The 15,209-nt window shown below is 42.7% G+C and overlaps 3 protein-coding genes across 3 annotated transcripts in view; 2 read left to right on the plus strand and 1 right to left on the minus strand.

The window, feature by feature from the left end:
• Window positions 1-15,209, plus strand: part of LOC145446106 (methionine synthase reductase-like) — an 88,122-nt gene that overhangs the window by 29,291 nt on the left and 43,622 nt on the right. The gene's annotated exons all lie outside the window — the stretch shown is intronic.
• Window positions 3,922-4,875, plus strand: LOC145446115 (uncharacterized). Its single transcript, XM_080324336.1, has one exon. It carries the CDS (start codon window positions 3,930-3,932, stop codon window positions 4,869-4,871), a length of 942 nt encoding a protein of 313 aa, XP_080180462.1. The 5' UTR covers window positions 3,922-3,929; the 3' UTR covers window positions 4,872-4,875.
• Window positions 12,316-13,751, minus strand: LOC145446124 (uncharacterized). Its single transcript, XM_080324348.1, has 2 exons — window positions 12,532-13,751; window positions 12,316-12,453 (listed from the first exon to the last, which is right to left on the minus strand). The coding sequence occupies exon 1, from the start codon at window positions 13,729-13,731 to the stop codon at window positions 13,297-13,299; it is 435 nt and encodes a 144-aa protein (XP_080180474.1). The 5' UTR covers window positions 13,732-13,751; the 3' UTR covers window positions 12,316-12,453; window positions 12,532-13,296.

Genomic DNA, 15,209 nt, shown 5'->3' on the forward strand with positions numbered 1-15,209 from the left:
CACAGGTACACAACGCCCGTTTTATGCTCACGCGCCTCAAATTGAAAATCGTCATGTCGATAAAGAACCAACGCCGCCCACGCCTCGCCTGTAGATGAGTTCACGGGACAAGACTGAATGTTAAATTTTTGCGATGCATGTGATCATACAAAATCGCTTCCATAGTCCCAGATTACGTCGATTTCTAAACCAGTCGCGCTCAGCGAAATTAATGAAACATGGGTGAGTGTTTCCGCAATCGAATCGATTGGAAGAATGACAGCGAAGTAACGAAGTACTTCTACTTTTTCGAAGTACTCAAGTAGTTTTCCACTACTTGTGGTACTTACTCAAGTGGATCTGATTTTCGCTACTTCTACTTCTACTTCGTAATATTTTGTGATCGACTTACTTACTTTTCGCTATTTTCAGTTTGTCAAGCAGAAGTAGTTCAATCTTCTAATCAGGAAGATAGCCTGATAAATTTAAGGGCTGTTTTCATGGAGTATCAACATTTAATTTTCATAAAAGTTGGGTAAAGCCCAGAATTTTCGTCGCGCTTCGCGCGCAGTGGATACGGAGTGACCAGTATGATTTCACGAAAGTATCGATGAATATAATTTAGGTAGCGGGTTGGCGTGGTTCCGTTCACACCACATTGTCGTCCTTCGCCCATATGAAATAATTCATCACAGTATATATGGCTCATCATAACGTTTGAATCTGATGTTTCGCAATCTAGCATTTACTTGTCATATCGTAATCTGGCATGTCCATGGCGCGTCCTAACCTGGAAAAGTGGACTCTGACTTTTTTGTTAGATTTAGAGCTGTTTTAGCATACCACCTTTGAAACTTTCTGGACTAAAGGCATACAATACATGTTCCGCTTTTAGAAGTAGTATTTATGTTTCACTTTCAAGTCCCACTATCATATACTTTAAATTATAATTAATATCAGTTCTTTTGTCTGGATAATATACATGTTGAAGTATAAAAGCAAATGTAGTAATGCCTTTAATTTCCGGAAATAAAGCTACGCAACATGGCATTTTTACGGTCCACCATATTTTTATTAACTTTTACTAATCGCGCAAAGTGTTTACACCGTATGCTCTACAACTTCTCCGTATTGCTCTTCGACTAAATTATAGGCCTTATAATATGGGCAATGGCACCATACCATGCTATTTTCTAAAACGTGCTGTTCGAGTAAACAGAGGATTGGTATCGCATTTTCATATCAATACTATCATTTTCATCCCCTGATGTGGACGAATGCTTATGCTATCGAAAATTGGATACCTGCTGGTATGCATCAATGTGAATCAAGCTCGTCACCTTTCGCCTAGCTCAATTTGCACCTCTTTACAATCCATGTGAACGAACTAGGATCGTTTTCACAACTACTTACTTACTTTAGTACTTTTAAAGTCAGCCAATTCTACTTCTACTTCAAGTAGTTATAGGTTGCTTATGGAGGAAGTACTTCTACTCGTACTTGAGTAGATATTTTCGTCGCTACTTCTACTTCTACTTGAGTAGCTTTCTTGACTACTTTGACCACCTCTGAAAGAACCTGATGAGATGAGCTTACGACGGTCAACTACAATTTCTGCAGAAGAATGGGAAAGAGCCATTCAAAATCGAGGCCAACATCATTTTGCCAACAATTCTCTGTACCCAAACGACACTTATACGGGCGCTTCGTCAAGTATACGATTCATGTGTGCCCAACTGCCCATGATAAAAAGTAATTATTTACGCGCTCAAGACAAAGTGACAGAGATTACGACGGAATCTGGTCGATATTACGAAGGCAATGTCATACTGTTACTGCCGTCATAGAACATGCTGCGAATGTACGGTCACTATTGTACAGTAGGGTTGTTCAAAAATAACTTTTTTTCCAAATTTCACTCGGTTATGATAAAATTGTCAGGTTGCCTACAAAAACGCCACACACCAAATTTGGGTCAATTCCGACCAGTGAAGGCCGTGCAATCTTAAATTGAAATTTCGACACTTCGATATGACCGAATATTGTGTTCCGGGCATGTCTGAAGGGAAAGTGATGCTTTTGTTTACAGGTTTACATCTCAAAACTGGACTGTGATAGAGTTGAGGTAATGAAATTGCTAATTAACGGGAAATTACTGACACTGATTTGCTGGAAATGACTCAACGAAATTGAAGTAGTCTCGTTAAAACGATGGTGATATATATTAGCAAATAAAATACTTCTAAGGCTGAAATCGGGCACCATGGAAAGAAAATGAACTGACGCACAGGTAAAATACAGCAATTTCCCAGGTTAATATCGATACCCGAAAGTATCTTTTGACGTACCGATGTAGATTTGACGACGTTTTGGCTGTTTTCTTCGCCATGCGTTATGATATTTGCTTTTCACGACTCCTATATACCTCCACAAGGCGAATTACGAATGCTGAGTCATTATATTTTCGAATTTTAGCGGATCTGCATCATCATAGGCCATTTATATGTACCGTAGTGAGCTCTAGCCAACCAACAATGGGATGCTTGAGGTATGTCATGTTACCAGTTGGTTGATAATAATGATGACATATCTTCCTCATATCAATAATTCTTCTGAACCACTTCATATCATTCTCGAGATTTGGTGGTGAAAAAAGACCGAATGAAAGAAAGCACTCGCAAGGAATAGGAAGAGCTAGAACGAGCCACGGCATAAAAATCAACATTGAAAATGAACTGCGACAATGGGCACGAGGCCGAGGCGAATGTCAGTTTAAGAGACCGCTACTGGGCATCGTTTGGCATCCTCCTATGTGTTCATTACATCGCATGGTGTCTTATCGCGTTGTGTGTGCCTTGATCGGATGAAAATATAATCTCCAGATTATTGAGAATTGTCTTTCCATACAATTGTCTTCACTTAGCCTAGTAATACGACAATGCGCTATATTGCGGAGTGCTGTTATCCAGAAGCTGATTTGCCCTGATTACGTGAAATTCACTGTGGGGCGACAAAAGATATCATCGCCTCTTCTGGGAAATATATTTTATTGTATTTTACTTGCTTGCAGGGCCGTAACAGCACTTCGTCAGCCCCCCCCCAAAAAAACGTTGGTCTTGGGCCCCCCATAGGGTGATAAACCCCCATCAGGCTGTACGTTGTTTACCGCTATACTTGTCATCTACATTGGGGGGCCGTTTAGTGCGTCAGATTTTGTCGCCTGAACGCGCGAAGCGCGAGAAATTTCTATAATTCATGACTGAATCGGTAAATATGATTGGGAATTGCATGTATATTGCTATTAATTTTTACCCTCTCTCTGCTCACGTAATCTGATTTACCGGTAGAGCTGAGTGAGGCGTGTTTGAAAAGGTAGGAACCCTAGATAATAGTTAAACATCTCCGACTGTATACGCGTTTGCAGGAACGAAACAGCACTTCGTCAGGCCCCCCCCAAAAAAAGTTGAGTCATGGGCTTCCATTATAGGTGATATACCGTCCCCCATCACGTTGTTCACTTTTACCACCAAATAATAGTGGTACCGTTTCGTGAGTCAGCGGTACTGGTATGGCGGATTGGTGTACCGCACATACCCTCTCGACGCCGGATCATCCAATTAACAATCATTGCTGATCATTGTGCGCGACAGTGTCTGGGTTCCGACTATTAAAAGAAGACCTTCGTCCGATCCTGTGCTGGCTTCTATACCTGACGACTGCTGCGGTCTTTCTACCTGACTCCTCCTCCTGACGACTCCTGGCTTTTATCTGACGATCGACCGACGCTGTTATTATATCCGATGTTTTATCCTTAGTCTGTTCGAGTTTATGTTGTACAATAAAGTGCTGGCCAACGTATATCCGCCGACTCTCTGTTGCGGACCCTAGAGGGAACGCGGCGTATAGTCCATACTCAGTTAGCGCGCCATACTTTTGGTGACCCCGACGTGATGTCTGCAAGAAGTCGCCGACGACGAGCCGTGCAAGATGAACGAGATGAGCTTGCTGCCCAACCTTTCAACGCCCATCTGCGTGGAGCTATGCCTGTGGTGCAATTTTGGTCGCATGCACCGGAGTCCTGGTTTGTGTCTGCAGAAGCTGGATTCCAGTCTTATGGTGTCGACGATGATGTTGCTCGGTACAATTACGTTTTGCGCTGTCTTGATGGAAATCAACTTGAATCAATCCGAATGAGGCTTCCTGGCATCCAGAACCCCGATTGCTTTGAAATTTTACGCCAAATCCTGCTAGACGAATATACTGTCCCGCTGCGAGATCGTGTTCAAGAGCTATATAGTGGACGCTGCCGTGGTTTGAAACCGTCAGAGATACTCAAGAAGCTGAGGAGTGCGACAGGAATGTCCCATGGAGGGCCTGGTGTCGACTGCTACCTCCGGGAGGCCTTCCTGCACCACTTGCCTGATTCCTTAGCCAATATTTTATCGTCACACGTAACTGATACCGCGGATGAATTGGCAGTACGAGCTGACAATATCTACGCCCGTGGGTCTCATCATACTAATCGCCACACGCCCGCTAAAGTCGACTTGTATCAGATGCGAAGAGAGATTTCAAGCCTGACCCATGAAGTTGAACAGCTCCAATCCCGACCGCCTGTACGGGATACGCTTCCTGTCCATGGGGCTCCACGGCCGACCTTTGCCGCTGGCGCGTCGACTCGTCACCACCCTCGATTTCAAGACGTGCAAACTGACTCTAGGCATCGATATCCCGTTTCGCGTAATGACTGGCGTACCGACGGCCCTTCACGAAGCCGGGAATGCGGTCTCTGCTATTATCACGAACGGTTTGGTGATCGTGCACGAAATTGTCGCCCTGGTTGTGTACACTACGAATCTGCTCGTCCTTTTTTAGACAGAGGTACGGCGTAGGATTCCGTCCACGTCGTACAGACCCACTGGTTGTTTCGCACCACTCCCATAATGTGTCTCTATTACATGTACAGGATGAAATTTCAGGGACTCATTTCTTAGTGGATACAGGAGCTTCCGTTTCGCTCGTGCCCAGCACATGGCAAGATCGTCGTAACAAAGACCGTGGACCAAACCTGTATGCAACGAACGGCACCGCTATCCGACTCGTGGTATGAAATCTCGCAAGATCCGACTCTCAAACGGTCACACGTATGATTTTGTATTCTACGTAGCTGATACAAAAATTGCGATATTAGGAGCTGATTTCCTGGAGGAATTCTCTTTTGTAGTCGATATTAGGAATAACGTAATGTTGGACCCGAATTCGAACACTCTCGTGAGAGGTCGGAAGAAACGTGCGTCTGTTTTCGGCCTTAACTTAGTCTCACCCCACCATAAGCAACCATATGCAAATATCTTGAAGGAATTTAAAGATTTGACCATACCGAAGATTGCGTCCCTACGTGGTAAGCATGGCACTGTACACCGGATATTAACTACTGGCGGTCCTGTGCGTTCGCGTTGTCGCCTATTACAGCCGTATTTGAGACGCAAGGTAAGGGATCGATTGGACGAGCTTCTAGCGTCCGGAGACATTGTCCGTTCAAAATCGCCGTATGCGTCACCTATTATCGTTGTTCCTAAAGGTGAAGACGATATTAGGATTTGCGTCGATTACCGTAAGTTAAACAATCAAACAATCAAAGATCGATGGCCAGTCCCCTTTTTACGAGACTTCACTAACGAATTGCACGGTTGCAGCATATTCAGCAAGATTGATTTACAGAAAGCGTACCGTCAGATTCCTCTCCATCCCCAGGACCAAGAGAAGGCCGCGTTTATTTGCCCTGAAGGACTGTTTCAACCAACTACCATGCCGTTCGGCTTGACGAATGCATGCAGCACTTTTAGCCGTTTTATCTCCGAGGTTACATCCGGAATCGAACATATTTTCGTGTTTTTAGATGACATTTTAATCGCCACCCACACTGAACATGAACATTTGACGACGCTCAGAACACTGTTTTCGAAGCTACGTGAGTTCGGTCTGGTTATTAACGTTGACAAATGCGAATTTGGTAAAGAGAAGATTGAATTCCTTGGACATTTAGTTGGCTTCGAGGGAATCCGTCCCATGCCAGCAAAGGTCGATGTGATAACAAATTACCCTCGCCCAGATAACGTAAAGCAACTACGATCCTTTCTTGGCCTTGTGTGTTACTATCATCGATTTGTGAAAGACTGCGCAACTATATTGAAGCCGCTCTACGATATAGCAAATCAATCATCCAACAAACGCAGACGTATTGTATGGTCGGACTCCGCATTGTCAGCATTCGACCGCATCAAATCTGATCTCTCAGGTAATGCATTACTTGTCCATCCTATTCATGACTCGGACCTCTCTCTAGTCGTGGATGCAAGTGAAGTAGGCATGGGTGCAGTTCTGCAACAGCAACACAGAGGTATCTGGTCACCTCTTGGATTTTATTCCAAGACCCTCAATCGTACCCAACGAACGTATTCAGCATTCGATCGCGAGCTCTTGGGAGCGTATTCTGCTATTAAACATTTTCACGTACAATTGAAGGGCAGAAAATTTCAACTAGTCACAGATAATGATGGTCTTGTCAAAGCGTTGCACAACCCTACTGAAAGACTCATTGCGCGCCAATCAAGACAATTAAGGTTCATCACGGAGTTTACGAGCGACGTCCGCCACATCAAGGGGTCGTTGAACACTGCAGCCGACACTCTATCAAGATTAGAAGTCAATGTGGTTTTCCCAGATACCGTACCGATTTCTGCACAGATGCTGTTCGACGCCCAGAAGAACGACGATGAATTGCGAGATCTACTGTCGAACTCCAACGAACATTCTTTGGATCTTGTGGAGGTAACAGTTGGAGGGTTGCATGGCCCCGTTATTTTCGACAGGTCGCTGCCTGGCAAACATCGCCCATTCGTACCGCATTCTTTGCGCGACGCAGTGCTCAACGGACTTCACAACATTTCTCACCCTAGCATTCGAGCGACTACGAAGCTGATAACGGACCGGTACGTATGGCCTCATATGAAGCGGCACATAACTGAGTTTGTTCGACAGTGTCTTCCGTGTCAGCGCTCGAAGATAACCCGACATACTCGAACGCCAATAACCAACCTTCCAGTGCCCTCTGAACGTTTTCATACCGTAAATGTTGATATCCTTTCCTTGCCTAATAGTTGCGGTTTTTCATATTTATTGATGTGCATTGATAGATATTCTCGTTGGCCGGAATGTATCCCCATGTGTGATATGCGCACCCAGACAGTCATTGACGCTTTTAACCTCGGCTATATATCTAGATTCGGCGCACCCAGGAAACTTATAACTGATCGAGGTAGCCAATTTACGTCTGGCGAATGGTCCCAACTTATGCAATTGCTCGGAATTCATCATATTACGACCCTAGCCCGTAAACCTGAACAAAATTCAATGGTCGAAAGATTTAACCGCACGTTGAAAGACGCGTTGCGTACAAAGGAGAGCCCGTCCGATTGGTATCATAATTTAGGCTTAGTACTCTTGGGGTTGCGTTGTGCAATAAAAGAGGATTTAGGGTACTCGTCTTCCGAATTGATTTATGGTACTTCATTACGCTTGCCTGGCCAATTAGTTGATCCCGTTCCGTGTAGGAATAGCACCGACAATCCAACCTTCGTGAGCAATATGAGACGATTCTTTTCGGCCATTGGTCAAACCTCCACTAACTTTCACTGTAACCCAAAGTCACAAGTTCCCAATAATTTAACCACTTGCACCCACGTTTTTCTAAGGATTGACGGCTCACGCCGATCACTTGACCCCGTCTATACTGGTCCGCACAAAGTGTTGAAGCGCACTCCGAAGTGTTTTACTATCAAGACTAGTAAAGGTCCTTATGACGCCTCTACTGATCGTTTGATTCCGGGTCGGTTGCCCTTGCAATGTTTTGAAAACTCCCAATCTAATAATGATACCGCTCAGAACGCAACCCTTCCCGAATCTCAAATTACATCGATTACGAATAGTGGTCGTGTTGTCAGAACACCCAGTCACTTGCAAAATTTCGTACTCGCACCAGTGTTTGAAATGCAGATTTGAATTTTTTTTATCGCTTTGTAGTGTCTCACTGTTATCACCCTTCGGTATGTACTGAACATGTATTGTTATTCGATGTGTGTATTATACATGCTTGGTTGCTATGCTATTTCACTCCATTCATTTTTTTCTCGATCTGAATCGCTCCCATCCTGTACCTAAAGCTTTTCTAAGCGGGGGGACCCTTATGGCGGATTGGTGTACCGCACATACCCTCTCGACGCCGGATCATCCAATTAACAATCATTGCTGATCATTGTGCGCGACAGTGTCTGGGTTCCGACTATTAAAAGAAGACCTTCGTCCGATCCTGTGCTGGCTTCTATACCTGACGACTGCTGCGGTCTTTCTACCTGACGACTCCTGGCTTTTATCTGACGATCGACCGACGCTGTTATTATATCCGATGTTTTATCCTTAGTCTGTTCGAGTTTATGTTGTACAATAAAGTGCTGGCCAACGTATATCCGCCGACTCTCTGTTGCGGACCCTAGAGGGAACGCGGCGTATAGTCCATACTCAGTTAGCGCGCCATACTGGTGTATTACATGCATTCCATCGTAAACAAGCGAGCACTTACAAAGTAACCCCACCTTTCCTTGCCATGTTTGCCCAATTTCTCAACAACAGATGAAAAACATGTATTACGATGCCAAGAGCCCGCGCTGCAAAAAAAACAGCGCCGTCGAACGAAAATCGCCTGACGCCGATGGCCGAATACTCAAGCCGATCGTAAACCACATCACACGACAGCTTGAGACTCGAGTCGACTTGAAGCAGTTTGCCTTTCTCTCTTCATCGAATACGAGAGAGTCGGATCGACGAGTCAGCTTCGAAGCTGACTTAAACCGTCATGTAAATGGGCCTTGTGTAGACTCTGAAAGTGATTTTGTAATAAAGAATAATACAATACCGTTTGTGTAATTACTTTGTTGTGATTCCGAAATATAATATATTGGTTATATTGGCATTTATGACTACAATCGAATGTTTTCGAAACAGCGACTGTGACTTTCAATAGTCGATTTATTTAACAAAATAGTGAGGAAATAACGCGGCATCAAATTTGTCTTCAAGTTCAGTTTTCCAATAAATTAGTCGTGATTAATCAAAAATTCCGCCCGAGAAGTCGACATTTCCGATCACTTGATATGCAAGGGGTTAATATACAATATTCGTCCATCATAATGTTTCACGTGATCATTCGCGGTGTTTCACCTCAGTGCAAACATTCCGGCGAAATTCCGCCAGGACCACTTCAGTCATCGCAGATAAGGAATCAACCAGCATTGCATACAGACGCATGATTTCCAGTAAACTCGGGCCGAATTTCACTTCGGCCGTCGGTAAATTCGACCAGGGACAGGGTAACAATCAGGGCTGTGGAGTCGGTAAATTTTACCACCGACTCCGGCTCCGACTCCACACATTTTCAATATACCGACTCCGACTCCTGAGTCTTTAAACGTACCGACTCCGACTCCTGGGTCTTTAAGCGTACCGACTCCGACTCCCGACTCCAACTCCAGCATTATTACCAATTTACCTCGAAAATTGTATGCCACATTGTCGGTTGAATGACTATCATACAACCATTAAACATATGCAAACATATGATTAACTGTGGCATGCTGAATTGTTTCATTGTGGCACAGCTCGAATTATCCACTATGCAATTAACATGAAATAAAGATTTGCTAAATATCCTTCCTTATTCAAGTTTTTATAACATGGACTCTCTAATATCCTGAAATGTATGAATCATTCAAATATGGCAGATATCCAATCCTGTATAATAAAAATGTAGATAAAAAATCCAAGTGTAGCTCTTGTGTATGACTCAGCAACTAATAAAGAAATTGAACTTACTAATTTTGTCAGCACACACTATCCTGATTACAAGCACAAACACTCTTACTACTAGTGATAGACATTGGTCATAAATGGAATTTAGTTAAGTAGTCAAAGACCATAGCCTATGTCTAGTCTACATGTACTTAATCAAGTATTCAAGGATTGGGACTTGCAGTCTTTCTTAATCATTTGTTCGACCCAAACAGTTAAGCTACACTACAAATATTTTTAATTTTGTCAAATGGGAAGCATCGTTTGGTCATATTTACATATTTTTACAATTTTACAAAACCAGCCGATGCATTGTCTCTGTCACAGTATCATGGTATAATTCCAAAAATTGCATCAATTTTGACTGCATCGCGAAAACGCATCTTGCGATTTTCTTCCCCTCTGCAACTGAGTTGTAATTTGCAAGTAATGTATTTTATCTATATCAGGGGTGGGCAACTTTTTCGGCGAAAGGGACACCTGAGATTTACGAACCATTGCGCGGGCAACGGGAATGTTGATAACCCTTTTTTAGTCGTCGATAGGAGCAAACCGAATTATGAAACATTGCAAACAAAACTTATATTACTACGCTCTAAAATTGATAACAATATGTCATCCAACTGTGCAGTGCGCAATCAGGCCCTGGTCGCACGAAGCGCGAAATTTTTTTGCAAGATAACGACTGAATTAGGCTATAGCTATATCAATAAATATGTCGTTAACATACATTGGGGGTGGCATCTGTATACCACTGGGCTCATTTGGCAAGGACAGGATTATTCGACGTTTAGACATAGCAAAATCGACGGTATCAGTGAACATGCCTCTATCATTTTTGCAAATGTTTTGTCGACGATCTCGCTGCGAGTGCACAAGCGAAGCTGTATCTCCTAATTGCGAATGTAGTTAGACTCAATTCTGTGAAGAATATGTATTTATAGTTTTCAAAAGGGGGCTCAAATACTGAATGCAAGAAATCTAGTGACAATGAATCATGCGAAGTACCGAGAAAAATTTCAAGTCAAATGAATCTGCTATGAAATATTCTACTTCATGGTCATATACGAAGATCTGGGATAAATGTGGCTGACCCCTGTGTACGTCAATGCCTTAGAACTGTTGTTTTAGTCATCATCAAATTTCGCGGTCATGCTAACCAAATTTTGGTTGGCCTTGCAATTGTACCTGATGTCATAAATAATTTCGAGAATTACCTCGTAGGCCACACCTAACCTTCTCGTGTGCCAAATTTGGCCTGCGTGCCATGGGCTGGCCGCACCTGATCTGTATGGTTAATAATAACAGTGATTGGTGGTACATAAAAATTATATTGAAAATTCTTTGAAAGCAAATGTTTTCATGATAGAGAAGTTGGAGTCGGAGTCGGAGTCGAAATCGTAGTCATTCTCACAAACTCCGACTCCGACTCCAGTCAGTATTTTCCCACCGACTCCGACTATAGATAACTAAGGTTAACATCCTCTTCCACAAGCTCTCAGCAAAACAATTCGAGCGGTGTAGACAGTCATCAGAGCGTGACGCCCGGCAGTGTCGCATCTACGGTTTACCTTAGTTATCTATACTCCGACTCCGACTCCAGCTATTATAGTTTTCACGACTCCGACTCCGACTCCATCAAGCGAAAATTACCCCGACTCCGACTCCACCGACTCCGACTCCGACTCCACAGCCCTGGTAACAATAACGGTTACAATACCATTACCTAACCTCAACCCTAACCCTAATCCTAACCTAACCCTAATCCTAACCCTAATCCTAAACCTAACCCCTAACCTCCAAATCACTTGATAATATTATAATTATGTAATCTAATGCACATTATTAGTTGGTACTACAATTTCCCACAAAGTTCTGCGAGGGCCGAATATACCGATTGAATTCGGCTGTCGGTAAATTCGGCCCCGCAATCATCTGCAATCTGCATATATATATACATATATATATTTATACGCATACCCTGCTCTCCAAATCACTTGATAATAATATAATTATGAAATTAATTCACTTTAATAGTTGGTAATACATTTTTATACAAAATTCTCCGAGGGCCGAATTGACCGAGTAAATTCGGCCCTCGGTAAATTCGGTCCCCTTGTTGAATATCCGCGCTATCTCCCGCGATTACGCGATCTACGCATGCCCTGACATCCAAATCACTTAATAATGGTATAATTATGTAATTAATTCATGTTAACGGTTGGTAATACATTTTAATACAATATTCTCGGAGAGCCGAATTTACCTGGCCGAATTTACCGCGGGCCGAGTTTACCGGCAACCCAGACGCATCTACCCAACTGCCTGGGCCCTGTGGATATAATGCTGTATCAGCTGTATCAGCTGTATCAGCTGTATCAGCTGTATCAGCTGTATCAGCTGTATCAGCTGTATCAGCTGTATCAGCTGTATCAGCTGTATCACCCTGTGGATATAAAGCTGTATCAGCTGTATCAGCTGTATCACCCTGTGGATATAAAGCTGTATCAGCTGTATCAGCTGTATCAGCTGTATCACCCTGTGGATATAAAGCTGTATCAGCTGTATCAGCTGTATCAGCTGTATCACCCTGTGGATATAAAGCTGTATCAGCTGTTTCATCTGTATCAGCTGTATCAGCTGTATCACCCTGTGGATATAAAGCTGTATCAGCTGTATCACCCTGTATCAGCTGTATCACGTCTATACTATGTCTGGGATGCGCGAAATAGTCTAGTAGTCTATCACGCATTTAGTGAATCAGCTCTTCTTGCGTAAACGCGCGAAGCAAGAAAAATTTATATATTTCGTGATTGAGTCGGTCAATATATGATCGCAAATTGCATACAGATACCCATAGGGTAATAAACAGAACTTCAAAGCCCCCAGACCTCCTCAGGCTAGAAGGCTATTTACCGCTATTTATCATCTAAATCGGGTGTACGTTTTAGGCAGCTTCTCTCGACTAATCGACTAATCAATTTATTTGTGAGAGAACAATGGAGGCTCAGTAAATCGCACGATCATTGAATCATTGGTCGCTCACACGGGTCATACCAGTCGCTCAGTGGGTCATACCAGCGTTTCGCGAACAATCCAAACATATGCAAGATACAGTTGACCATTTTTATCCACACCGATTACCGACATTCACATGCGCAGATCGTGTGTATGTGTATCGAGTCGGTGTATATGCCGCAAAAGCATCAAGGACAAAAATAAACTACGTCCTTTCCTTTTTTTATCTATCCATTATATGTTGTCTGTAAAAGCTGTAAAGGAGGACGGATTGCCTAATAGGGGGACAATTTGGCGTTTTCGGAGGATCACTGGTCCAAAGGATCCGTTGGGCTGATATCTGCGCACCATAAGAGGCCGGGTTTGGTCAGAGAGACAGACGGAGTCTTTATTTCTTCATCCAACTGAAATACAAACAAACAGACGGCAATAATGGTGGTACGGTATTCGGTACCAGGTAGGGAAATCCACAGGGTGATACAGCTGATACAGCTGATACAACTTTATATCCACAGGGTGATACAGCTGATACAGCTTTATATCCACAGGGTGATACAGCTGATACAGCTGATACAGTTGATACAGCTGATACAGCTGATACAGCTGATACAGCTGATACAGCTTTATATCCACAGGGTGATACAGCTGATACAGCTGATACAGCTGATACAGCTGATACAGCTGATACAGCTTTATATCCACAGGGTGATACAGCTGATACAGCTGATACAGCTGATACAGCTGATACAGCTGATACAGCTGATACAGCTTTATATCCACAGGGTGATACAGCTGATACAGCTGATACAGCTGATACAGCTGATACAGCATTATATCCACAGGGCCAACTGCCTGTGTACCAGAGATGAGCATGGATTAGGATTAGGTTTTGAAAAAACAGGATTTGTGAAATTTTGTCGGATTTGGATTGGATTTGGATTAGACATTTTTTTCAGAACGGATTAGGATTTGGATTGGATTTACCTATTTTCTGGGAGATTGAAATGTCGTGTGGCGAATGGCGACAAACTCTATTCAGATCCGTTATTAATGTACTTATGGTTACTAAGTTATCTTGAATCAAGGGAATCGTTGTTTGTGAAAGAAAATTTTCGAATCCCTCCATTGCATAAATTAGTATTTTTTCTGAATTTCCAGTTGGAATCGGATTAGGATTGGACATGTACTTGAATATGAAAAATTTAAGGATTAGGATTTGGATTTGGATTTGAAGGTTCGGATTTGGATTGAATTATGAAATAGAAATTTCAAATCCGCTCATCTCTGCTGTGTACCAGACTGAATCAAGCAAAATTATGATTTACATCAATTCAAAACATTCAATCATACATCTATACGCTACATCTCGGCGGTTTCCAGTAAATTCGGCCACAGGTCACTTCGGCCCTCGGTAAATTCGGCCAGGGCCTGGGTAACAATAACAGTTACAATAACATTACTTAACCCTGACCCTAATCCTAATTCTAACCTTAATCCTAATCCTAACTCTAATCCAAACCCTAATCCTACTCCTAACCCTAACCCCTAACCACCAAATCACTTGATAATAATATAATTATGTAATTAATTCACATTAATAGTTGGTAATGCATTTTTACACAAAATTCTCCGAGGGCCGAATATACCGATTGAATTCGGCTGTCGGTAAATTCATCATCATTGGTATATTAGCAATTTTATCAGTTCAATACACCACAAAAAATGCGATACAATGAAAAGACAGGAAGATGTCGAAGCGACAAGGAGTAGTCTATGGAATCTGACACCCACCTTGGCCTAGGCGATGTAAAGAGGAGGCATGCACACTCAATGAAAGTAAAGAAGATAGTATAGAAAAAGAATGCGACAAGAAATAGGGCGGCATGTCATGGGAAGCGAGATCGATAGGTCAGTCGTGGTCCGGTAATCTTGAGGATGGACTGTATTTATTTAGTAATAATTGCTTGTATTTCGACTTGTAATTCGGCCCCGCAAACATCTGCAATCTGCATATATATATACATATATATATTTATACGCATACCCTGTTCTCCAAATCACTTGATAATAATATAATTATGAAATTAATTCACTTTAATAGTTGGTAATACATTTTTATACAAAATTCTCCGAGGGCCGAATTGACCGAGTAAATTCGGCCCTCGGTAAATTCGGTCCCCTTGTTGAATATCCGCGCTATCTCCCGCGATTAGGCGATCTACGCGTGCCCTGACATCCAAATCACTTAATAATGGTATAATTATGGAATTAATTCACGTTAACGGTTGGTAATACATTTTAATACAATA

This window comes from Botryllus schlosseri, chromosome 9, assembly GCF_051294905.1.
Source record: "Botryllus schlosseri isolate E-star chromosome 9, Bs_hap1, whole genome shotgun sequence".
Taxonomy (NCBI): domain Eukaryota; kingdom Metazoa; phylum Chordata; class Ascidiacea; order Stolidobranchia; family Styelidae; genus Botryllus; species Botryllus schlosseri.